The following is a 26,583-nucleotide window of genomic DNA, read 5'->3' as shown; positions in this document are numbered from 1 at the left end:
TAGGCAGTGAGACAAAATTATTCTATATTCGTATTAATTGACCTTTTCGAAAACCTAGCTAAACACCGTTTTCCGGTATGTTACCGTTTTAGCTCTGGGGAATTACACCAAACGAAGTACATAACACAGTTACGAGATATGTCTATTTTTCTACCGTTTAAGGTGAAATAAATTGATGTTTTTGAAAATTATCAATATTCGTTTAATATCTATTGCAAATTATTCAAAAAAATAAATTGCTTATAATGAGAATCAATAAAATTCAAACAGACGTAGTGGAATCTTCGATATTAAATAAAGTTATTTTCTGCGTTAACTTGTGTATTTACTTAATATCTTTATGGGATTATTCATACAATGATATTTAATTATTTTCTTATAAAGAAATAAGTGTTTTATTTCAGTCTAATTTTAAAAAAGGCCGATAACATTGACTTCGCTATTACACTCCATTACGTGAATTCCCCAGAGCTATGTACAGAAAGTACCGCAAAACGGCGTTTAGCTAGGTTTTCGAATTCGTGAATAACCAACCAAGCATATAGAATAGTTTTTTGTTTCTACCTAACCATATATACTTTTATATATATGTATTAACATTATGAAAACTTCAAGAATCCCCTGTGAAGAGTATTATTTTGGATAAGATCATTGAAAGTTTCTGTCAAAGGTATGAATTATTTTGTAATTTTAAGTTCAAAAGTCATAATTTTCTAACAGTGTCGTTCAGTAATGAGAATTTTTCATAAAGAAATATTTAGAGACATTAAAAGAATTTGTATAATCATATTTTCAAAACAGAATAGTTAATGGTCACTTTAATTTTGTGTAATAATTTGAAAAGTTTGAAATTATGGATATATTGCTGGATTCTTGAAGAGTTTGCCCTGAATTTACTAACATTGCTAGATAGTAATTTGTTTTATGTTTAACCATACACAGTTACTGAGTCAATTCGACCAAATTTTAAAGAGTTACGTAAAGGTTATCCTGGTAAGTTATAGAAAACTTGCCCTTCTATGTGAAAACCACTCTTTTTTTTATACAATTTCTACAAATCTTTTTACCATGCCACTCTTCTAGAATGTTTGTTTCTCTCTCTTGATCTGTGTTACCTTTTAAACTAAAGAATCAACTGAAATGTCTGTGTTTAAAAAATAAATATTCTGCGATTCAGAATTATTCCATGTTTCTCTTAGAGTTTTTCAGATTCCTTTTCTCAAAATATCCTTTTTACCTTTCAGAATTTAAACAATATTGTTTGCAATATCTGAAGCTAAATTTGAATATTTCTTTTTTATGTCAATATAGATTTATCAGGCAATCAGCAGAGGATATTTAAAAAAAAACTTCCCCAAAATAGCACTAATGTTAATATCTTTTCTGCATTTACACAGGGATGTAAAATGTGTTTAAATTATTTTTATTGTCAACAAAAGTGTTTATATCTACCTTACAGTTTCAACAAAGGTTTTTTTAAAATCTTTCTTTCTCATCTCAACAAATCTACTTAAATCTTCCTTTCCAGTGTTAATAAGCATGTTTAAATCTACCTGACAGTGTCAACAAAGGTTTTTAAATCTTTCTTTCTCATCTCAACAAAGCTACTCAAATCTTCATTTCCAGTGTTTATAAGCATGTTTAAATCTACCTGACAGTGTCAACAAAGGTTTTTAAATCTTTCTTCTCATCTCAACAAATCTACTTAAATCTTCCTTTCCAGTGTTAATAAGCATGTTTAAATCTACCTTACAGTGTCAACAAAGGTTTTAAAATCTTTCTTTCTCATCTCAACTAAGCTACTCAAATCTTCATTTCCAGTGTTAATAAGCATGTTTAAATCTACCTGACAGTGTCAACAAAGGTTTTTAGATCTTTCTCATCTCAACAAAGCCACTCAAATCTTCCTTTCCAGTGTTAATAAGCATGTTTAAATCTACGTCACAGTGTCAACAAAGGTTTTTTTAGACATTTCTCATGTCAACAAAAGTACTCAAATCTTCCTTCTGTCTTATGTCAAGAAAGCTACTTAAATTCTCTTTTCCAGTGTGAACAAAGGTGTTTAAATTTACCTTACAGTGTCAACAGAGGTGTTTCAATTTTCCTTTCCATTTTAAATCTTCAATTCTTCTCTTTTAAAGTTAACAAAGTAATACAATGCTTTCTTCCAATGTTAACAAAAGTGATAAAATGCTTTCTTCCAGTATGAACAAAGGTGTTTATATTGTGTGTGTTTTTTTTTTTTTGGGGGGGGGGGGTTGTTGGGGGGGGGGGGGGTGTTGTTGTTTGTCAACAAATATGTGTGTGTTTTAATTGTCTTTTTTTGTGTCAAGTATATTTTAATAATGTCTCCAATATCAACAAAGGTGTTAAAGTCTTCCCTTCCTTATGTTAACAAAGGTGTTTAAAGGATTTCTTCCAATATATCAACAAAGGTGTTTGAATGCTTTCTTGCAATTTTAACAAAGGTGTTTACATTGTCTTTTCTTTAGTCAACAAGAATGTTTAAGGTTTTTCTTCAGTATCAACAAAGGTGTTAAAATCTTGCCTTCCAAATGTCAACAAAGGTGATTCAATCTTCCTTTTCAATATCAACAAACTGGTGTTAAGATCTTTCTTTCTTAATGTCAAGGCATTTTGAACTATTTCAAAGATATCAACATCATCTTTCCCAATACATGTATCTACAAGGATATTAACATGCCTTTCCACTATCAGAAAAAGGTAAGTATGTATCATCTTACCAAAGATTAAAATCACAAATATTTATGTACAATCACTTCAGACATCTGGGCCAATGAAATCTGATTTTGACTTATTTGTCTGTTTTAAATCTAAAGTCTGTGGGGCAACCTGGGCAATACAGTCAATTGATTATGTTGCCCCTGGACATTAGTTGTGGGTGACATGTTACTTCTTCACATTGCCACTGAAAGAATTCCTTGTGAGAAAAAAACTAAATAATCTTGTTTGTCATTGGTCAAACTCACCACTTGAGCAGTCAGATTCCATTTGTACTTACAGTAAATATATAATATGTCAATATCAATATTATAATCTCTGATAAATATAGTGGTCTTGTAAGAGGAACATGGAATAATTTTTCTTGCAGTTTAAAATTTTTCCAAAAAAAAAAAGAAGATTTATTATTATGATGCATCTGCATGTTGTTTTTATTACGAAGTTAAATACAAATCTTCCATTAAATTGTAGAGACTAAATGCTTCTCTTTCTCTTTGAAATGTTGTGTTTAGTGTTTAGTTTCCCTTGGGCTCTTAAAATAATAACATCTACAAATGATAACACTTATGTTTCTACACTCTAAATGTCATCTTTTCGATAAAAGAGGTAGATAATTGAGTTAATTAGATTATATTTTGACTCAGAAAATGCATTTAATTGTTGTCAGAGAGTCAAGTAATTTCTGTTATTTAATTCCGATTGAATGATGGCCTATGATTGTATTTCAACAAAATTTATGTTATCTGTGTTAGAAACTTGGATATTTGTTTTTCTTTTCTTTTTTTTCAAGAAAAAATGTTCATTGTTTTGTGTATTGTGTTGTGTCTGTATGTCTTTTGTGTTTGCTCTTTTAGATTAAGATAGAAATAAAGTCTGCATAATTTATAGTATATTGTTGAAGAAGAAAAAAAAAGCAAAGAACTGTGATGTTAGTGTTTTTCCTCATTTGTTTCTATTAACCACATCTTACCAAACTGTTGGTGTCTTAAAAAAGTTAAAAGTAATGTATATGAAATCTTGACTGATGAATGCAAGTAAAAAAAAAAATACTAAAGATTAAGTACTAACATATTTATTGTAAACAGTTCAATGTTTATATGCATAGGTTGTAAAATGTTGAAATTTGTGAAAACAAAATACTTTTGCTCTGTTCATATTTATTCATTGCTCTTTCTTTTCCTCTTGCAAAAATATTGCTGGGGTATTTATATAAGTTATTTTTAAAGCTACATAATTATCTTCACTACAAAGTTTTAATTATTTTGTTAATAATGCTACAAACTCTCAAAATTTTAAGTTTCTTTGCCCATGAGAAGCATTCAGTCAAGGTTTTATATTTAACACAGAAGGTTTTATAATACTTAAATTTGAAATCTGTTAAATTGACAAGCTTTTGGGGCTTTTTTTTTACATAAAAAAGTTAATTTTTTTCTTTTTATTCCCTTAGGTAATGGCAATGTAGAATGCCACTCAAACTATATTAAATATTATTGGAAATGGAAATGTATTTTTTTTCTGTAACATTTTAAAGTTTTTGTCCCCATTTGACACTGATGTGTTCTGATGATTTTACAAAAGGTTATTCAGTCTTGTCTTGAAACCATTTTTTTTTTCAGTTTCTTTAGTTTATTTTGGGACTTTCTTTGTGTCTCTGGGGTATTTCTTGAAGAGGTTTATAAACTTAGAATGGCTCAGTATTTAATAACAAAAAATGTAGCTTGATTTTGTTTTCAATTAAGGGGGATGAAGAATTAAGGAAAATGCATTGATCGTAATAATTTGCTATGGTTTGTGGAGATTGACAATGGGTTGGGTGGGGCTACATTGGGGTTGGGCGGAGCTTCATTGGGGTTGGGCGGGGCTACATTGGCTGGCATGTCAAGAATGGCTTTATTAAATTATTTTAAGTTGTAGCTAATTCATATGTTGTCAACTGTTAGAAAAAGATTCTGCCATGTAGTTAATACAGATATTTATGTAAATTTCCTAAAGTTCTTGCATGTGCGAAAATTATTATTTCTCCTTTTTTATCCCCTTTTTACATTGTGGACTAATAACTTATAACAGAATGCAATTTCAAGTATAAAATTTTGACAATTATTTTGATCACCATATTAAACCATAATCAATCTTTATATAGTTTCAAGTATATCATTTGATTTGTTATAATATCACTAATAATTTTTGTAGAATGAAATACATTATGCAAGTAGTTTGTGTTAATTTAGATGATAATGTTAATTATTAACAGTATTAGGGGTGTAGCTATGGTTATAGATACCGAAGCATTCCAAATAGTCGAAAGTAATAGTCAATTCCAACACTTTTTGGGATTCATTATACATGTATAGGTGTTATTTGGAAAAAACTTTAATGACCAATGACATTCGTTATTGATCATTGAAAAGTTTTGTTTGATTAATCAATGAAAAAAATATAAATTGATTAATCATTGTAAAACTTTGTGATTAATCATTGTAAAATTTGTGATTAGTGAACAAAAAAGATAAGATTAATCATTGTAAAATTTGTGTAAAATCAGTGAAAAAAATTGAAACTGTGTTATATTGTACGGTACACCCCCCATGTGTGCGTTGACCTTGATCTTTCTGCGATAACATTGTACAAGCACCGGCTTCTGTGCTTTTGCCAAGCTACGCTCCTTTGTGAAGATTGTTGCCACATGTTACTAACAGTTGTTTACTTTTCTTCCCTGTATGTGCGGATATATAGAGCCTATTGGTAAGGACATTTCTCATGATGATTACAGTTAATTGTCTTTCCTTTCAGCACTTCTTTATATATTAATCTCTTAATGTTGCATAATTCTCCAACAAAACACAAAGCATATTCTTTGTCACAGCAATCATGAACTCTTGTCATGCTAAACTTTTTGGTCCATGCTACTGCAATTGTGACCCACTTGTGTCATGCTAAATTTTTACAATAAATTTGTGGTGTTTTCAGTTTGGAACTAACAGCTTTGTTAATTTATTTGACTGATTTGGTATCAAAATTCTTAAATTTACTAGCCTAAAGTATTCAGCCTCTTATGACAGGTCCAAAGGATTTGGCCTGGCTCCATACATATGAGCAGCACATACCTGCAGCAAAGGTAAATGCTTGATTGTTACTTGCTGTTTGTATCTTTAGAGGCACACTGCTTACATGTATTTGAAACTGTTGATTGTCTGATTTGGAAATTTCGGCTTGAGCAATATTTTACTCTGATCCTGTGCAGCAAATAAGTCTACCATAATACTGGCTGCAGATGGTTAAAGAAGTAAAAAAAAAAAAAAAGACGGTAAAAACAGGATACTAAGTATATAAAGATATTTGTTGAATGAAGTTTTGTTGGAAAATCAGCAACATTAATTGGCTAATGGCTTTTATTTGTATATTTTTATATTTAGTTTATATTTTAACTCTTTTATAGATGTTAAGACATTTACCTTTTTGTATTCTTTTCAAATTATATTTTCTGTCTTTATTTCTTAGTTTCCTAATGGTGGAGGCAACCAAGACTTTATATTCTTTTTAATTATTTTTTTGCCTTCATTTCTGGTTAATAAATTCTATATTTAGTTTTCAGCTGACATTATAGATTTTAGTGTTATTCTTTTTCTGTTCTTTTTCTTTGATTAAACAAGTTTCTTTTCAGTCTTTTCTGCATGTGTAATCTACTGTGTTTTTCCAATCTTTTTTTCCGTTTATTTTTCATTCTTAAAAAAATGCATTTTGGAGAGGAGAAACTCTTCACTTTCTGTCTTGTTTACTAAGAGGTGGATAATAAACTGTTCTGTACTATCCTATATTGCACTATATTTGCTGCGTATAAGCGAGCGACCTGCATTGCGATTGACGCGCAGCCAACGTTTTTGACATGCAGAGAGGGTACTGGTGTGAATTAGCTCCTTTTTTTTCCCCCATGTAGATCAAATCTTAACTTTACTCAATTCTTTTTATATTTATAAATGAACTCTTGAGTAGTTTAACCTGTCTTTGGGTCTGGTAGATGTTTTATTCAAATGTTAGACAACTTACGAACACACTGTAATAGCTGTTTTTATACCGTAGATTTTTGGTAGTAGTCTGAAGTTATATTATCAGAATTATTATCCATAAAATTGCACAAATATTATATATCACATAGATTATCTTATAATAATGCATATTATTTTCTTTTGATCATTGTTTTTATAAAAAAAAATTTTTGAAAATTTATATTTTTTTAAAAGCCGAAATAATTGTCATTTAAAAATGCCTTGTAATTGGCCGAGTAGATTTTACTGTAATCATGGTATTATGCTGGGTTGTTTGCAGCCTGTCTAATAAATGTATTATTCCAAAGTACTATAATTAAACAAAAGTGAATAAATTATATGCAAGAACAGTTGTAGAAGGCAAAGTATGATTATTGTGAATATTTTACAGTACCACTTCAACCGAGAAACTTGCGTGCATCAGCAAGAGGTCCAAACGAGATCGAAGTAACATGGGACGCCCCTGAAGATGTCAAACAAATTATAGACTACACACTCTACTACAATGACTCACAAAAGCATACGAACGGACAGGTGAAAATACTGCCACCGACCACGAAGTACATTCTGACGGAGCTCGTACCTGACACCATATATCATATACAACTTGCTGCACGGAGTGGCAGAGGTCTTGGAGCGCGTACAATTCTTGTGCAAGCCAAAACACCAGAATTTAGTAAGATTTGCCTGTGTATTGCTGTTATATAATGCATTAGATAGCTTTCCACATACAGTTTAGGTTTCTTTTTTCCTTTTTAATGATTTGTTAAAAATACGTCTTCACAGTATGTTAAAAAATTACAGAAACAAATCAATTTCTATAATTTATGATAACCTATTTCAAATAAATTCGAATACATCATTCTGCTTTCTTAGAACATTCAAGAAACTGTTAAAAATGTAAACTCTATTAAGAGAATGACATAACAATAAAGTAGTAAGTAGATGTTTTTTTGTAAAAAAATGTGTTTCAAAAAATCATTGGTATGCGATAAAGCTTTAGCCTGATACAAACTGTATTCTCTTTACCTTTATATTTATCTTCTGCAATCATTTTGCTTGAAATACAGAATGAAACTTAATTAAATCTAATTATATACACTCAAATATCAATCAAATCAATTAAACAAGGGTTGTATGTGTGTAATAGTCTGATGTGGAAATTTAACTGATGTAACAAAAAGTATAGATGATAATTAGAGGGTTCATTTATACACACCTGGCCTTTTGATGTTGTTGTATTAAATATATATAAAGTAATTTCATTTTAATCACTTTCATTTAAACAATAAGTTTTATGTATTATGAATTTTAGTTTTATGAGAAAAAAGAATATATATTTCAATCTTTTCTTTTATAAATGGTTTCATTGTGTTTGAACTTGTTTCTATATAGACCAATATATAATCAACTGTCTAGTTTTGCTGTTTTCTTGAATATTGTCTTGTGATTCATAAACTATCATTAATCATCAGTCACTCACTAGTCAATCACCATTGTCATCGATATATTTATATACTATATATACATACTTTTGTATATATAATTATGTATAAACCCAAAATTGGATTTTAAATTTCTTAGAAATATTCTGCGTGATCTGAGTTTCACATAATATTTATTTTATTTTTTTGACATTTTGGTTTATTTCTAGTTTACTTTTATTTTACAAGCTGGTATATTCTCATTGTTCCATGGTTTGTACAAAACAATTTGAAGCAAAAAAAACCAACTTATGTCAAGGTTACAATTACAAGGTCAAATGTCATTGGCTAATTTGGGACACAATTCTTAAGGAACATTGTTATGAATTAACTTTAGGAAGAATAAACACATGCTGTTTATATAGTTATAATTAATTAGTTTTTTTTCTAAGGTAAAGGTCAAATCTTGAACCTCATAATGTAAGGTAAAGGTCAAATCTTGAACTTGACAACCTAAGGTGAAGGTTAAATGATGAACTTGACAAGTATTCAGTGTCACTTTTCATATAAAAATGGGTCAATGAGATTGATGTACATTTTGAGCACTTTTAAAAGAATATGTTGTACTTTAAAAGACATAGCCAGGTTGCATTTGGAATAAATTTCAGTAAAACCTTTCATACATTCTTAGGAAAGTTTTCTGTCTTTAGAACAATATGTCTAGAAAAAGATCCAAATTCACTGAGTATTTCAGCATCCATTATCATTTCACTCATTCATATTTTTTTTTTTTTACTTTTAATATTTTTATAGTTTACTTTGAATGACTTTCCATGTTTAGTCACTTTGGATCACTTAAAACTAGCCAAAATTAGAATTTTAGATTAAGTTTACCTTTCTCCTTGTTTTGTTTTATGTTTTGCGTATTTTATTTTTTCTCCTTTTCCTCAGTTTTATTATTACTATTGTTTCAACATAGCAAAAGTCAACACTTTGATAAATATGAAGCTCTTTTTAAGTGTCTTAAGATTTTGGACAGTAATCAGAATCTAAATGTACCCTTTCAAAGTTTCAATATATCATGGCAGTGTTAAAAAACATGTAATTTTCATTGAATTAAAATCAGCATATCTTTTGGAATTAATGAAGAAACTGCTGTATATGGGCAATTTTATTATAATTTAAGTCTCGGAATTGACTTTGGATATGCTGAAAATATAGAGTCAGTCTAGTCTGAACATCCGTACTGTTTGCAACAAGACACATACTACTTCTAGTATTTTGATTGATTTCAAATTCTGGACAGACAACTCATGTCTCCAAGGGTAAATGTTATGGCCTGTTTTATTGGAATTGCTGGGACTGTATGGAAATGTTGACTTTTTGTTTTTGTTATTTATCTTTTTCTACATTGATTGTGTGAGGTTTTGTTATATCACCTTTTGTTGTTGTCTTCATCTCTATAGCCCCCGCAGCACCACCGCAAGCAGTTAGCGGGCGCCCAGTAGGTCATCAAACCATCTTGGTCGAATGGAGACCACCACCCGCTGAGCAGCAAAATGGCATTATCCTAGGATATAGAGTGTTTTATCTTAGGACAGAAGACGGTTTGTCTGATAATGAGGCAGACCACGTGGAAGTAACCAAACTTGAAGCCACATTGGCCAAGCTGGATATATGGACAGAATATAAGATCTGGGTACTGGCTTTCACTGCAGCTGGTGACAGCCCGCAATCCCCGCCTATATTTGTGAAAACCCATGAGTCGGGTAGGTACTGAGCAGATGCTGATGCCACATAATGTACCATTTCCTCCTAACCTATGTAGATACTTACAAAATAAAAAATGTTGTAGCTTCATATTAAATTCAGCTTGTGAATGGTTTACCCAAATATTTACAGTCGCAACAAACTTAAATTGGAATGGTCGCAAGCGGCATTTTATAATCTAGAATTTAGTCTGGAATATGCGGTTTCGTCATAGAAAATCTAGCTGCACTAATTCTAACCCAAAGAATATTATTGACATGGGAATTTGCTAACCTTCTAACCTTGACCTTTTAACCTAACTGACCCCTTTGGAATTTGGAAATAATAATAATAAAAAAAACCCAAGAACTAATAGAGTCATTATCATCATCATTGTCATCACCATCAGTCATCAATATATTTATATCTCTGTTGTTAAAGAAGTGTGTGGTGATATTTTTAGCCCACCTAATGGTGTTGAAAGAACTATTTTCAGGACCTGTTTGAAAATGACCGATCTTTTCCCATGTTATTATCTCCATTTGCACCTAGATGTAGAATCTAGTTCCTTGCTAATAAAAAAATAATCTTTTGTTGCCATGTTTACATTAAAGGTCAGATATATATAAATTTTACATTAAACTTTCAATATTGTTCCTTTTACAAATTTATACATAGCCTTCACTTGGCTTAGAATCAAGTCTGAAAGATAGGCAAAAAAAAAAAAGTTCAAAAATTTGATGTCTGACCTCTTTACCAAGTTCAATATCTTTATTATTGCTACTTTATTATTGCTATGTAGACTAGTTGCCTAGCAATGAGTAATAAAGTACTTTTTTAAAAATTGAAATCACAAAGTGATCCCAGCACCTAGAAATGTCACCACTTTGATGTTAGATATTGCATGATGCCTGTTTTTGCATGTTGTATTGATAAATAATAATACTTGTCTTTGATGATTTAGAACTAGACTAGAACTGTTTTTATATTGAATGAATTTATATCCTTACTTTAACTATCTATGTATGAATGATATGTTATAAAAATGTTAATATATTATTACTGTAAGTTTACAGACAGTAGATCCATTATAAAATGTTAATATAGGATTACAGTAAGTAGACCGACAGTGGATCCATTATAAAATGTTAATATATTATAACTGTAAGTTGACCGACAGTTGACCCATTATAAAATGTTAATATAGTATTACAGTAAGTAGACCGACAGTTGACCCATTATAAAATGTTAATATATTATAACTGTAAGTTGACCGACAGTTGACCCATTATAAAATGTTAATATATTATTACTATAAGTTGACCGACAGTGGATCCATTATAAAATGATAATATAGTATTACATAAGAAGACCAACAGTGGACCCATTATAAAATGTAAATATATTATTACTATAAGTTGACTGACAGTGGGTCCATTATAAAATGTTAATATAGAGTAGATCCGGCAATTATCGGACACCTCTGGACGAAGCGGGCTATAATTTAGTTGATAGTAATCTTCTCTCTGTTCCGTTTCACCCGGTACATAAACCGTGCTTGCAGAAACCATTCTACTGCTTCTTATCTACGTATCTCGATTTTATGCGTATAGTAATAGGGTTAAAGTGTTCTGAATTCAAAGCGTCTTGAATCGGACAAAAGAGCTTTGTATCGGACACTGAAGGCGGGGATCATCGCTCATACAATTCCCTGTTTGTGCGATTTCGACAGGGTTAATTTTGTTTAAAATCATTCTACCGTTACTATAGTAAAACGACTTTTATTTGTAAGATTTAAATTTATGAACAAAATAAAACAGACAGAGCTTTTATCATTTTTACACGTTTTACTCATTTTATTTATCATTTACTTTTTATTGGTATTAGGTTTCTTTGGGCGCTTTTGCTGATGTTCAATTTTATATTTTCTTTTCATTTCTTGAGCTATTTTTCGCTGCTCCTTTTCAAGTTCTTGCCTTATTTTATTTTCCTTTTCTTGGGTTTTTTGTTCATATATTTCGTCCGAGGTCAAAAGCCTGTGACTTGTTATTTTTTCCTGTTTACTTTCTTTTCTGAGGCTGCGGCTGGGGTAGGTAACTCAAAAATACTCTCTACTGATGCCAACCATGTTACTAATGAAGAATTATGGGCGCTATCACCGTCTATTTCACCCTGCTGCTCTTGTTGAATAATTTTAAGTTTTGAGTTGTTTAATGTAATGGTCATGGTAATATTGGCCATTTTCTTTTTTTAATCTCTATTATTAAACAAATATTTCCCTGTTAATTCTTATCATTTTACAATGATTCTTCAGTAACATAGTCACACATTTCTAATAAGTAAGAATCTTTGAATTTCTTTGCATCCAAACTATTCTATAATCTGCAAAAGTTTTAGAGGTACAGGGATTTTTTGCATCAGATAATCATTTATATCAAATAAGTACGCATGGTCATATATATATTCATTTTCATAAAGATTTTGAAACAAACACTTCTCGCTTCCTCAAAGCATGCATCAGAATGGGTGTATTCATTGTACCCTAAAAGAGAGAAGCCCTTCTAATGTAACTTTTTAAAGTTTCTTTTATTGCAGAAATTCTTTTATATACCAACACACACTGTACATGGCTGTGGCGACTAATGTTCCGTTACTGTAGACGGTTTACTAACGCACAGAAACATATTACCTAGTTTTCTCTAAAAAAAAAAGATAAAAACGATCTTGCTTTTCTTCTTTAAATTCAGAGCTAGGTTTTTTAAGAGAATGATTTGTGTTACAATATTTAAGTAATGGATACAGTACAAGTTTTCTTTGAAAGTGTCTTCTTACAGACGTAAGAAGACAGTTTGCTTGGATAAACAACAAATTGAAGATACAACAAGAAATAACAACACTCTTGACCTCGTAATAACAAACCTCCCTAGCAAAGTACAGCAAGTCACTACAATGCCCAGCATATCTGACCATGACACTGTCTTCGTTGAGCTTGACCTTAGCCCTGTCACCCATACCCAAACACTTCGGAAGATCCCACTGTACACGAAGGCAAGATGGGAAAGCATGAAGGAAGACATGGCACCACTTCACTAAACAACCAACATCAACACAGACATCAACACTATCTGGGACAAATTTACAACTACACTGAAAACAAGTATACAACAACATATTCCCCACAAAACTGCTAGGCCAAGAGAAACATCACCATGGATTGACAAAAGCATCAGAAGACTTATTCGAAAACGAGACCGTCTCCATAAGAAAATGAAAAAATCACAAGACAACATCAAAGAAATTACAAAAAGCGCAAACACTTAGTGCAGAAGAAACTCCGACAAGCCTACTGGACATATGTTGACAATATTCTGACACCGCAGCCTACAGATCCAAACATACACAGCAGTCAGAAACGTTTCTGGACCTTCATTAAACACAAGAAGAAAGACAATTAAACAATTACTGGACTAAAAGAGCATGGACAACTCCACTCCGATCCTAAGTCCAAAGCTAACATACTTAACCGGCAGTTCAAATCTGTATTCACAGACAACATCACGATCACTGCTGATGACTTCAAGAAGGGGGACTATGTCAATCCACAGTCAACACATCCTGTAGCCCCTGAAATATCCCTAACCACTAACGGAATCACCAAACTCTTTCTCGCACTGAACCCACATAAAGCTGCAGGACCTGACACCATAAGTCTTCGCATCCTCAAGGAATTGGCAACTGACATCGCTCCAATACTCAACACCATCTTCACTCTGTCACTTGAAAATAGCACCATCCCTAATGACTGGAAGAAAGCCAATGTATCGACGACCTACAAGAAAGGCAGCAGATATAAACCAGAAAACTATCGCCCTATCTCCCTAACGTGCATCTGCTGCAAGCTCCTAGAGCACATTGTCACCAGCCACATCATGAAACATGCCGAAAAACAGAAGATTCTCTATCCTCTCCAACACGGCTTCAGAAAGGGCAGATCCTGTGAAACACAGCTTCTTGAATTCACAGATGACATAACCCGGAACATGGAAAATGGCAAACAGACTGATGTTCTCATCATGGACTTCACCAAGGCCTTCGACAAAGTATGTCACAGCCTTTTATCCCACAAACTGGAGCACTACGGCATCAGAGGCAAGACCAACCTGTGGATTCAGGCTTTCTTAAGCAACCAAGCCCAATCTGTAGTCTTGGAAGGGGTAACCTCAGATACAGTATCTGTAGAATCTGGCGTCCCACAGGGCTCAGTCCTTGGCCCGAGTCTGTTCCTTTTCTACAGACATAAATGACATCCCAGAGGGTCTCAACGCAGTAGTCCGACTATTTGCAGATGATACGCTGGCCTACCTTGCCATCACAAACAAGTCTGACTGTTCCACCCTACAAGCTGACCTCCACAAACTAGCTGTCTAGGAAGATAAATGGAAAATGTCATTTCAGCCAGACAAATGCCAAGTCCTCACCATTTCCAAGAAAAGAAGCCCCATCTGCCACAACTACACTCTTTATGGTCATACTCTAGAGCACGTCACATCAGCTAAATACCTTGGTTGCACCCTGAATAACAACCTAGACTAGGGCCAACATATAAATAACATCTGTAACAAAGCCAACCGTACCACGAGCTTCCTGCGAAGAAACCTTAACATCGCCTCTACTTCCACCAAAGAAACGACCTACAAAGCTCCAGTCCGCCCCACAGTGGAGTATGCAAGCACTGTCTGGGACCCCCACGAGAAGGGAGACATACACCGTCTAGACATGGTCCAACGACGTGCTGCACGGTATGTCAAGAACAAGTACCACAACAGGTCCAGGGTCACAGACATGCTTGCAGGAAATCACTACAAGAACGTCGCAAGGAGGCCAGACTGATCATGCTCTACAAAGTCATCAACAACAAGGTCGCTCTAGACAACTCACAACTTCCAACTCCACATCTACAAGAAATTCACACAACCTATCCTACAAGATTCCCTACTGCCGTACACAATAACGTCAACAATCCTTCTTCCCACGCACCATCAAATACTGGAACAGCCTACCTCCGGATGCTACATCAGCCGGTACAGTTGAGTTATTCCGTACTCATCTGTCCCAACTCTATATCTAAACCACACTCTTTTCCATTTTTAACCTGCACTGTATATATTCCTCACTATTTTTACTCTTTCTTTCCGTCTTGCGCATTAACCTGGCAGTAAACTTCAGTTAGTTGAAGGTGGCCAGTATATTGGAAGAAGAAGACATTTTCGAAGAAAATACGAGTAACTGTATCCGACTAAGATAACGTTTAAGTGTAAAGAAGAGATAAACGCATTTAATTATAAATAAATCTAACTGAAATTAAATGTATGTTCACGTTGAAAATATAAAACTATAGAAAATATTTGCATGGCCTTTAAGCTTAGGGCAGTGAAAGGTGTAACAGGGGTTATTCTCGTTTATTTTGTTTTTGTCGTGGGAGGGGAACCTAACACTGTGTTTATTGGAACCTTATTTTATTTGTATAGCTTAAGCTTCTGTTCTTTCCTGGTTTATTTTCTTTATGTAATTTATTTAGTAATAAAGCTGTAACAAAAGTTGGTTTCACTATATAAATTTATTTTCAAGCAAAGCATATATATTTTTACAATTATTACAATAATATAATAAAAAAAAATTAATATTGGGGAATTATACTCGCTCATGTTTTACAAATGAGAGGACATAGAACGGAATAGCTATATAAAATTTGTAACTATAAAATTAAAATTATTTAGAGATTTTCTGTTAATACATTAAGATAGAAATATTTGTACATAAAACATTATAGAACATTGTAGAAAAATATTGTAATATTGAAAACATTATACATTATCTTATTAAAATAAAAAATATTGTACAAACATATTTGTAATTTTAGTAAATAACAAAAATTATAAATATGAAAATAAATTAATTTCTTACCTGTAACAAAAGTTGGTTTCACTATATAAATTTATTTTCAAGCAAAGCATATATAAAAATCGACCCTAGGTTTACCCTTATATATGCTTTGGTTGTCAAGCTTGGTTTCCATAATAACCATATTAACTTAATTAAACAGCAATAAACCAACATGTTACAGGACAACAAATTTAATTACCTATAAGGTGTTAACAACCTTTTATCAATTTATAATTACACTAAAAAAAAACATAAAAGGGGGTATTACTAATTCTTACACTTAAAGGAATATTTGTTAAACAATATGCTTGTAAATAAACTTTTATAAACATTATATACATTAAACAACATAAAAAAAATAACAGTACATAATAAATAATTAAAAGAATTAATGCCTATACAACAACTACATTAAAAGAAAACATGTACAAAATTGTTGTTACAAAGGTGTAGCGCACGGAATTTTCAATCGGACATAATTCACTTTTATACATGATAAACATTGTTAAAATGCCTGCCTTCATGAGTGAGATTAATTAAGTCATTCAACATTGAAACCATCTCTGAACATGTTTTGCGTCGATGTTAAATGGATAACGTTTTGGACCCCAATTTGGTAAGTTTCCTTATTTACTCCCGAAAACAGTGAAGCATGGAGAGCAGTGTGTATGTAGAGAAAAACTTCTAAAAATTACGTCAGAGTGAAGTTGTCCGATGAACGACGATGTCTGATGTAAGCCGGATCAACTCTATTATAACTGAAAGTTGACCGACAGTTGACCCATTATAAAATATAAATATATTATAACTTTAAGTTGACAGACAGTGGCTCCATTATAAAATTTTAATATAGCATTACAGTAAGTAGACCAACAGCGGATCTATTATAAAATGTTAATATATTTTTACAGTAAGTTGACCTACAGTGGATCCATTTTAAATGCTAATATAGTATTACTGTAAGTAGACCAACAGTGGATCTATTATAAAATGTTAATATAGTATTACTGTAAGTTGACCGACAGTGGATCTATTATAAAATGTTAATATAGTATTTCAGTAAGTTGACCGACAGTGGATCCATTATAAAATGTTAATATAGTTTTACAGTAAGTTGACAGACAGTGGATTCATTATAAAATGTTAATATATTATTACTGTAAGTTGACCGACAGTGGATCCATTATAAAGTGTAAATATATTGTTACAGTAAGTTGACAGACAGTTGATCCATTATAAAATAATAATATAGTATTACAGTAAGTAGACCGACAGTGGATCTATTATAAAATGTTAATATATTATTACTGTAAGTTAACTGACAGTGGATCCATTATAAAATAATAATATAGTATTACAGTAAGTAGACCGACAGTGGATCTATTATAAAATGTTAATCTATTATTACTGTAAGTTAACTGACAGTGGATCCATTATAAAATAATAATATAGTATTACAGTAAGTAGACCGACAGTGGATCTATTATAAAATGTTAATCTATTATTACAGTAAGTTGACCGACAGTGGATCCATTATAAAATATTAATATTGTTACAGTAAGTTGACCGACAGTTGACCCATTATAAAATGTTAATATAGTATTACAAAGTAGACCAACAGTGGATCTATTATAAAATGTTAAGATATTATTACTGTAAGTTGACCGACAGTGGATCTATTATAAAATGTTAATATATTATTACAGTAAGTTGACCGACAGTGGATCCATTATAAAATGTTAATATATTATTACAGTAAGTTGACCGACAGTGGATCCATTATAAAATGTTAATATATCATTACAGTAAGTTGACCGACAGTTGACCCATTATAAAATGTTAATATATCATTACAGTTAGTTGACTGACAGTGGACCCTCAGCAATATTTGCCACTTTAGAATTTAATTTGAATCTTGCTAAAATTAGAATGTCTGAAATGCTTGCCAGCATTCATTTGAAAACAGATGTGCTGATTTCAATAAAACTATATGGAATTTTGATTTGAAAAACAAACCAAAACAAATCAAAGAAAAAAATCAAAGTTTTTAATGTTCATATAAATATTGTATGAAAATTGTAAATTTTGATTTTAATTTAAGATATATCCCTTATGCCTTTCTTTATTGAAAGATAAAAATTTTGGATTAAACATGTGCCTTCATTCTTTCAAGATGTTATGTATTGAAAAGTTGTAAATGTTTTATGGTTTTTTTTAAATATGTTAGTTATCTACATATAGAAAGTCTAACTTGAGGAACCATCAAGTTTTAAGGAAGATTTTCATGATACAGAATTGTTATTTTAATTGAAATTTACGTGTGACTAACATTCACATTTCAGCATCTTTTGCATTTCAAATATCCATTCTGAGCAATTCAAAGTCATGATTAAGAGGTTCCACTGTATTTGTCCTATCTTCAGCACAATAATGAAAAAGAAAGAATAAAATCATGTGACAATGAACCAAATTTCTTTATATTAAGAGATAAATTGTTTTTGATTTTGTATTTACTTTTTTTACATGCAGCTTTGAAGTAGTACAACCAAGTGAAAGAAATAAATGTTTAAGTTTTTTAGTCCTTTTTTAGTCTTTTTTTTGCCATTATTTCATCAGATTACAATTAAATTTCTATAAATTTATGAATTTTTTTTTCTTTATTAACAGTTCCAAACGAGCCTAAACGTGTGCAAGTACAAGCTGTCAACTCCACGACTATTTATGTTGAATGGCGACCTCCACGTTCGAAGGAGCGCAATGGAATGATTCGGGGCTATTACATCTATTATAATCAGGTAGATGACAATGAGCCTATACCAGGCACGGAGAAAGTCGAAGACGTGAACGATGGAAATAAAAATGAAGCGGTTATAACCGGTTTACTGCCAGACACTCGGTACCAGGTGACCGTCGCTGGATATACGAGACGTGGTGATGGTGTTAGAAGTCGCCCCAAAATAATTAGTACAATGGGAGCAGGTATATTATTTTACTGTACATAAAGCTTGTGAAAGGGTATAGAGCTGTAACAGGCAATTATATCAATCTATAAAAAAAAAAACTGTATAGTCATTTAAATAGTCATCTCATCACATCACATATTTTATCCGAAAAAAAAAATCTACTATTTAACACAAATTACATAATTATAAAAACAGAATAAAACATTACCTTTAGATTTATTCAACTGCTTTTGTTAATAGGTTTGGCAATGAAGTCGTACATGCATACACCACTTTCCTTATAAAAAGTGCTTGTTTGTATTTTTATTGAAAAATCTATACCAAGTATTTTTCAATCCATAAAAGGTTCATAGTTCAAAAGTTTTAATGAATTCAGTAACCACTGATCACCTAGTTCTGTTTTGGTGTTCAAAAACATTTGAATCCTAAAACGTCCTATTCACTCAAACAAATATAAATTATTACCTCATGTTTGGTCTATTGGAGAGTAAATGTGTGTTGACCACAATGTATGCCTTTTCAATATGTTACTTTGACTTTATATCATGTTCAGGTATTTCTTATTCAGTAGGCAATGGTTTTTCTGTCAATGCAATATTACAAAATTACAGTCATATCAGTATCACATGAATATAGTTCTATACATGGCAAGGATTATGCCCATGAAAGCATCAATTTATTTTGGAACTACTCTCTATTACACTGGTCAAAAACTTTTTTTTTTAAAGAGGCTTATAAGCAAGTTACCTTTCTTTCCTGGAAATAACTTTCCTGATGTAACTGTTGATATGGGACAGTGTTCATATTCAACCTTTAAAAAAAACTGTGTAACATAATAATACACACACCCTACACACACCAACACACATGCTCCATCCTTTAATTTAAGGTCACCAGCACTACCAACAACATTTTAGTATGTTAAGTCCACTTGGCCTAGTCTACATTCCTTAATAAAACATCTAGTGCAATTATCCTGTGCCACTTATCATACTAATTATCACTGTGCCTGGGCCTACATTGACCTGAATATTGGACAGTTCCCATCTACATGCACACATTTAATATTATTACAGTAATAGTGTTCAATAATTACGTTTGTTGCATGTATTCTTCTTTTCTCGTTTTAAGTGTTGACTTCAAAATGTCCATTTTTATTACGATTTTCTGAATTTTATAGCATGTTAGTTGTTGTTGTAAAGTAAAGTGTTAGAGTGATCTCCCTTAGGGGTTTTCCAGGAATTCCCAAAAGCAAATAAAAAAGTTTTAACAACTTTTTTATTATTATTTGAATATTCTAACATGATATAACCTGTTAAGTAAGTGAATTGAAAGTAGATAAATGGATTAAGAGACAAAATAAAAACAAATTCTAGATAGGTCACATAATCGCGCAAGTATCAAGAAATTTAGAAGATGACGATATCCGAGCTTATAAAAGTGTTCCTACCTAATATTATGCTTTATAATTATAAAACAAATAAGAAAAATCCAAAGTATATAATGAACATTATTTCCTTTCTCTATATTTTTCGAATTTAAGGATTTTTTTTCTTCTTTTTTTTTTCAATTTTTTACATAGCGACTATAGTTTGTTCCTTTAATTATGGATAATGCAGTAAATTCTTATTTTTTCAAAATATTATATATTATGCTTGCATGCATTATGAAGTTATATGCAATGAAAACAGAGATATATGTGAAATATAACTGTGCTCTTTTCTTTCAGTACCCTCGGCACCACGAAAACTGACAGCCCAGCTTGTCAAGAATGATCCTGCGTCCGCCCAGATTACCTGGTGGAAGCCCGAGTTTCCCAATGGAAACATCAAGGGTTATAAGTTGTACTGGGGACCTAAAGGACAGGTGTATGAGCAGCTGATTTTGAAGGAGAACATACATACATGGTTTACCCCACCATTAGGTAAAGTAGTAGTGTGTAATCTATGCTTAATGAGGGTCCATTTGGCCTTTCAGGAACTGAGTGTACACATTATTTCTGTGTATTTCATGATATTCTTACCCCTAACACAACTGTCCTGGCAGTTCACTGTGATCAGCTTGTCTGTGTGTTCATTTAATTTTGTCTAGGCATAACTCAAAAACTATATTTGAAGGTATAAACTTGCAACTTCAAACATGAGAAGTTCTTACTTAGGGTCAGTGCAGTGCCCAAGATCTATATATAAACTATTTTGCATAATTTTGGATTATTTCCCCTTTGTAATTTTTTCATACATTATTGTCTTGAGCTTAAACTGAAAGAGGTATCAAATTGGAACTTCTTGTCCCAGGTATTTTAATATTACGCACTTGAACATAGTGTATAGTTTGATTTTGACTTTCTTCTTTTCTGGGAACTTTGGCAAAATTTCACTGTTATGTAATTGAATGCTGTTATTTTTGTCATTCCTATCTTAGCAAGAGCTTTTTTTGATGTACGAAGTTTTATGCATTCCTTAGATTTTAAACTTCAGGCCATTTAAACCCTGATTGTATTTAATTTCAAAAGATTGGGAATTATTAAAATAATGGATAAGATAGGAGTACTGTGTTCACATTTTGACATCAACCTGGCAGGCAACACAAAACTACACTGCACCTGTGTATTGAAAATACATTTTCCTAATGTCTTATCTTAACAAAAATTTCATTTGGAGATACAGAGCGCCTGATAAGCCCCACAGTTATTATCAGCAATGATATTAGCCAAGAATCCCTTTTGTGATATGTCTTGATTGTAGAGCTTTCTGGGCCACTGCCAATGAAATTTAATGAGTTTTTTTATCCCAGTGTCTGTTGTTTGCTGTAATACACGTTTTAAAGTCTCTGAGACATGCATGCACAAAATGCCAGTTATTATTCGATAAATATCAAGATAGCAAATGGGAGGTAACTGTAGAAATGAATATTACACAAATATGAAATTCAATATACAAAAATGAAAATTTAACAAAGAATAAGAATGAAAAATTACTTTTTAGTCAGATATGTGTCAGTTGGGTGAGTCATAGAAATGGTTTTAAGTTGACAATACCTATTATTGTTGAATTATGTCCCCCTTATTAACTTATCTTGCTTTGTCATTAATCAGTATATATGCCGTAACATCTGCTGTGGAATATGCAGAGTTTAGATTTTAAAGGAATTTTTACTGTTTTTGTTATAAACAAACTGAAGAATGAATGGTAAAATTCATGTTTTATATTTTGATTTTTAGATCGTGGTGTACTGTATGAGTTCCGTGTTCTTGCGAGGAACGAGATAGACTATGGAGAGCGGGCTGTGGCTGAACTTGTTACCCCTGATGGAGGTAAACTAACTTTCTATATCATTAAAAGCCAAACTGTGCTACATCATTTAATCCAGATGCTAAAAGATACTTACAATATTTTAGACATTGTAAATTCTTCCCATTTTTTCAAGGAAAAGTTGTGATAAAATTAGATTTGAATTATCTTCCTTTTATATGAAAATTATATTTGAATTATCTTCCTTTCAAGGAATACTCCAGTCATGTTAATCCTGTTAAATAAATTCCCTTTGTAAGCAATGATAATTTCATTATCTCCTTGTTGCATATACATGTATATAAAAATGTCAAGAAAATCTAAAAATTGTAAGAATTAGAAATGGAAAGGTGTGGAAAATTATTATGTTATTTACATAAAAGAGATTGTTAGCTAATTGTCCTTGAATTATATTTATAAATTCTTGTATTGGGTGTTATAAGGTACACGCTTTTTGATTCTGATTATCAGAAATCATGGGATGTAATAATTGATTCATCACATTACAATACACTAAAACTCACTCTAACTTCAATAGTCATCGTGTACAAATCGTCAAATTTTCAGTGCCCCAAGGAGCCCCTCAGAATTTTTCTGCGGTAGGCCTCACCGAAACCTCTGTACGCCTTGCTTGGGACCTGCCCGCTAATAAGTTAAGAAACGGGGAAATTGTTTCATACCAGCTCATTTACTATCAGTTAGCTGATTCTATAAACGTTGAAGAACAAAACATATCGGGCACTCAGTATGATGTGACTGGGCTTGAAATGAATACTGATTATGTGTTCCAAATAAAGGCGTACACAGTTAAAGGTGCAGGTCCTTGGAGTCCACGGCTTCAGTATCGAACATTTGGAAAGCGTAGGTTTTTTAAACGGTCTCGGCATGTGTTTGACATGACTAACAACTGAATGTGTACAATGCAAATATTTGAAAAAATTACTATGTGAATCCTACTAACCTTTTACCCCATCCCGTATGAAAAAAAGAAAGAAAAAATATAAGTTGTTTGGGATTTAAAAAAAAAACAAAAAACAACTGATTAACCTATATTAAATGATAAATGTTTTATAAGTAACAAGCATGGATTGCAGTTTAACAGTGCTTTTTACTTAATCTTGTTCCATAGAGTTGTTCATCATTATATACAAAATTATCTTAACCGGCTTTGTTAAGCAACAAAGATTGAACTCAACTAGTTTTGTCTGTCAGCAAAATAAGCACTCACACCCATATTGACTTGCCATTTCCCTGATGAAGAACATGATACTGAATGTAAAAAAAAAACATGTATAAAATAGTACAGGAAGCTTCCCTTGAACTATTGACAAGTTCATTTTCACAAAAATCACGGTGATTGATTTCACGTGATGGATCTGTATGAGTTGTCTGCTACAGGAGACATGTGTAATTAAGATCCAATTAACGATATCTGGAGTACCATTTATATAAATATTTAATTATGATAGCCATTGGTAGCCATTTATTCTGCATTGTTGATAAATGAACAAACAGAAAGATATAATAAAACCACCGGAAATGAAATATTTCACGTTTCTATTATTGTTAATAACTTTTACGATGATTTCTATTAAGATAAAACACACAGAGAGTAACCTCCCCTGGTCATATCAACAGTAATATCATATTAACCAATCCTTTTTAGAAAAAAATAATTCTTTGAACTAATAACAAGCTGAATATCTTTTACATGCACTTGTTTATTTTTTAAATCTGGACAAAATCATTGAACAAATTTTGGAAAATTTCAAAATATATACTTTCTGAAAATCCATCATTGCAGACCATGTTCAACTAACAGACTTACTAAATTTTGAAAATCTTCACAGCATGTTTACTCTGAACATAACAATTGTATCGTATAAAAATTGCATTACAAAACAAACCTATTAAATGGTTTGTTGAAAATGCCTGATTTGCTGAAACAACATTGAAGATGAATATCATTATATACATGTATTATAACAGCATGCCATAGTGTGTGCACTTGGAACATTCTATTTGTAGAATATTATTAGCTCAGTGAAATAAACATGTCATATTTAAGAGTGTTTTTTTTTAAATGTTTTAAGATCTGAAGTTGCTGTGAAAGTTTAAAGATTATTGAATAATTTATAAGAAAACTGTGAAAGTTTATTATAGAAAACTTTTATGTCATTCTGACACAAATTAAAGTAAAAAGTCAAGTAGAAATATTACAAATTTATAACTGTGACCGGGTATAAAAATATATATTAAGTTTAAAAACTGTAAAAATGTGTTGTTTTCATAATTGTATGGATGGTGGATTATCCAAAGAGTTGTAAGATACAATAGTTTCGTCAATTAACGCACATGAAACCAGAATAAAATGTTCCAGAACAAACTGTTATTCTGCTAAGTATAGAGATATAGATTAAAACACTTTAAGATATAGTATTACAGTAGAATCACTATTTAGATATTTCAGAATTTCCTAAATGAAATTTATGATTCTTATGAATAATATGGGAAGAAATAAAGTTTTCTAAACTTATCTGAAGAAGATAAGGTATTCAAGAATTCCATTGAAGCTAACCTGAGTGTATAAAAACAATCTTTTAAACACACTTTTTTATCACTTTATCAACTGTGAAAATATTTTTGTTTTAGGCTTCTATTTATTAATAATGATTGATTTGTGTGATTAAGTATAATACAGTCACACCTGTGAATAGTACAACCCTCAAATAAGGGCCTTTAACAGAAAAAATGTCTGTACAACCCTCAAATAAGGGCCTTTAACAGAAAAACATGTCTTGAAAGAAGACCATTAATTTTCAATTTTCTGATAAACATCACCTATTTGAAAATACCCTTTGTCAACTAAGGCCAATGCTTATATTACCCAGTTTGGCCTTTGTAAACAAGTTTAAATGTATCGGTAATTTGCTGATTTTGTATATTGCTTTTCCTTAGAATTTAAATCTTATATTGTATATAACAGAACCCCCACCGCCTGAGAAGGTTCGTCTGTACCGAACTTCACCAACAACGATAATAGTACGCTGGGAGGAGCCAAAACGTAATAATATTATAGCTGCGTACCGGATATACTACTTCAAACATGAACTGGAGGACATGAGTGTATGGGATAAGATCGTCACAGACGGACCGACTACCACGGCATTGCTCACAGATCTTGACCAACATCAGTCATACGCTGTCCGTGTTCAGTCCAAATCTGTCAATGACCGCTGGAGTAACTTGACCAATGTCATAGTAACAAATTTTCTTCCTCTAGGTAAGTGTAATATGTAAGTCTTTGAATGTAACAATTGTTGAAATATTTTTATCAGCTTCAACTACTTATACTCATTTAATGACTTCATGTGCTTGTTCCCATTTTTAAACAATTCTTGACATCCCCAAAATTGATAATTATATTACACACAGTCAAGGGTTAATGGATTTTTTTTCACTGATCTTGACACTTTTTGTACCAGTCTTGAGATTAAATGTACCAACTTGCAAATTACTTGTAATGGTAAAGAGACATATATTAATTACATTTAATTGGTTGAATGAACCTTAAACCTGTATTGTTAACTAAAAGTCTTTCCCCACATTTTCTAGAACAGTATGTGCTTGTAAATTGAATGTGAGCCAAAAGAAAATAAGTTTTTGCCCATTGATTATTGTCAAGTCTGATCTGAAAGTCATGGATGTAAATGTATTGTCTACATAAATTCCTTACGTGACCTAATTTAATTAAATGTATCTTCGGGCAAGCTCTTTTCATTACAGTCCTATACTACCAGTGTTTGCTGCCCTAATTTTAGAATTTTTACACTTTTTCCCTTAAATTCCTAATGGACAGTTCCAAATACAAACTCAGGCAAGTCCATTTCACTAATAAAGGGGGGTTTAAGGTTCAGAAGATATTACGTCTATACGTAGGCAATATATTTAGTACATAAAAATGTGTTATTGATGATACACAGAATTTTGTGTAATCAGGAACATTCCGAGGGCAAATACTTACCAGAAATCTCCTGTGACCATGTAAATGGAGACGTGCATGGTTCAATCAAAATAAAATCCTCTACTTGCCACATGATTGTGATGGATTTGATGTTTCTATGCTGAAGAAAAATATGTCCTCAATGACTGCTATCCTCATCTATGACAATGACATATGTGGGCGTGGGAGAGACATAAAAAAAAAATTGAATTTAATCTATGGGAATTGAAAATTTTAATGAATGAGGCAAAAAATGAAAAAATATTCACACACAAATCACTAATTAAATGACATTAAGTCATTGATTTGCATAATAATAATACATAGTACCATTATGACATCTGTCATCAAGATTAAAATAATTCTTGTCAGAAACAAAGAGAGATGTTTTAATTTTGATTTAACCAGTGAAAAAATGCTTAAAAA

The 26,583-nt window shown here is 31.6% G+C and overlaps 1 protein-coding gene across 15 annotated transcripts in view; it reads left to right on the top strand.

The window, feature by feature from the left end:
* The window catches only part of LOC132713504 (receptor-type tyrosine-protein phosphatase delta-like), a 208,087-nt gene that overhangs the window by 168,052 nt on the left and 13,452 nt on the right, over positions 1 to 26,583 (top strand). For 13 of the 15 annotated variants that reach the window (XM_060696141.1, XM_060696132.1, XM_060696133.1 and 10 more), the window contains 7 exons: positions 7,177 to 7,461; positions 9,676 to 9,978; positions 18,569 to 18,880; positions 20,594 to 20,788; positions 22,085 to 22,177; positions 22,722 to 23,015; positions 25,141 to 25,437. In XM_060696141.1, the coding sequence (XP_060552124.1) occupies positions 7,177 to 7,461; positions 9,676 to 9,978; positions 18,569 to 18,880; positions 20,594 to 20,788; positions 22,085 to 22,177; positions 22,722 to 23,015; positions 25,141 to 25,437 (1,779 nt within the window). The remainder of the gene's footprint in view (positions 1 to 7,176; positions 7,462 to 9,675; positions 9,979 to 18,568; positions 18,881 to 20,593; positions 20,789 to 22,084; positions 22,178 to 22,721; positions 23,016 to 25,140; positions 25,438 to 26,583) is intronic. The other 2 variants (XM_060696147.1, XM_060696146.1) reach the window with 2 other exon arrangements.

Source organism: Ruditapes philippinarum, unplaced genomic scaffold (genome assembly GCF_026571515.1).
Source record: "Ruditapes philippinarum isolate M1 unplaced genomic scaffold, ASM2657151v2 ctg1281_1_1_1_1, whole genome shotgun sequence".
In the NCBI taxonomy this organism is placed as follows: Eukaryota; Metazoa; Mollusca; class Bivalvia; order Venerida; family Veneridae; genus Ruditapes; species Ruditapes philippinarum.
The sequence above is the reverse complement of the archived record's forward strand: the minus strand, read 5'-3'. Positions and strand labels throughout refer to the sequence as shown.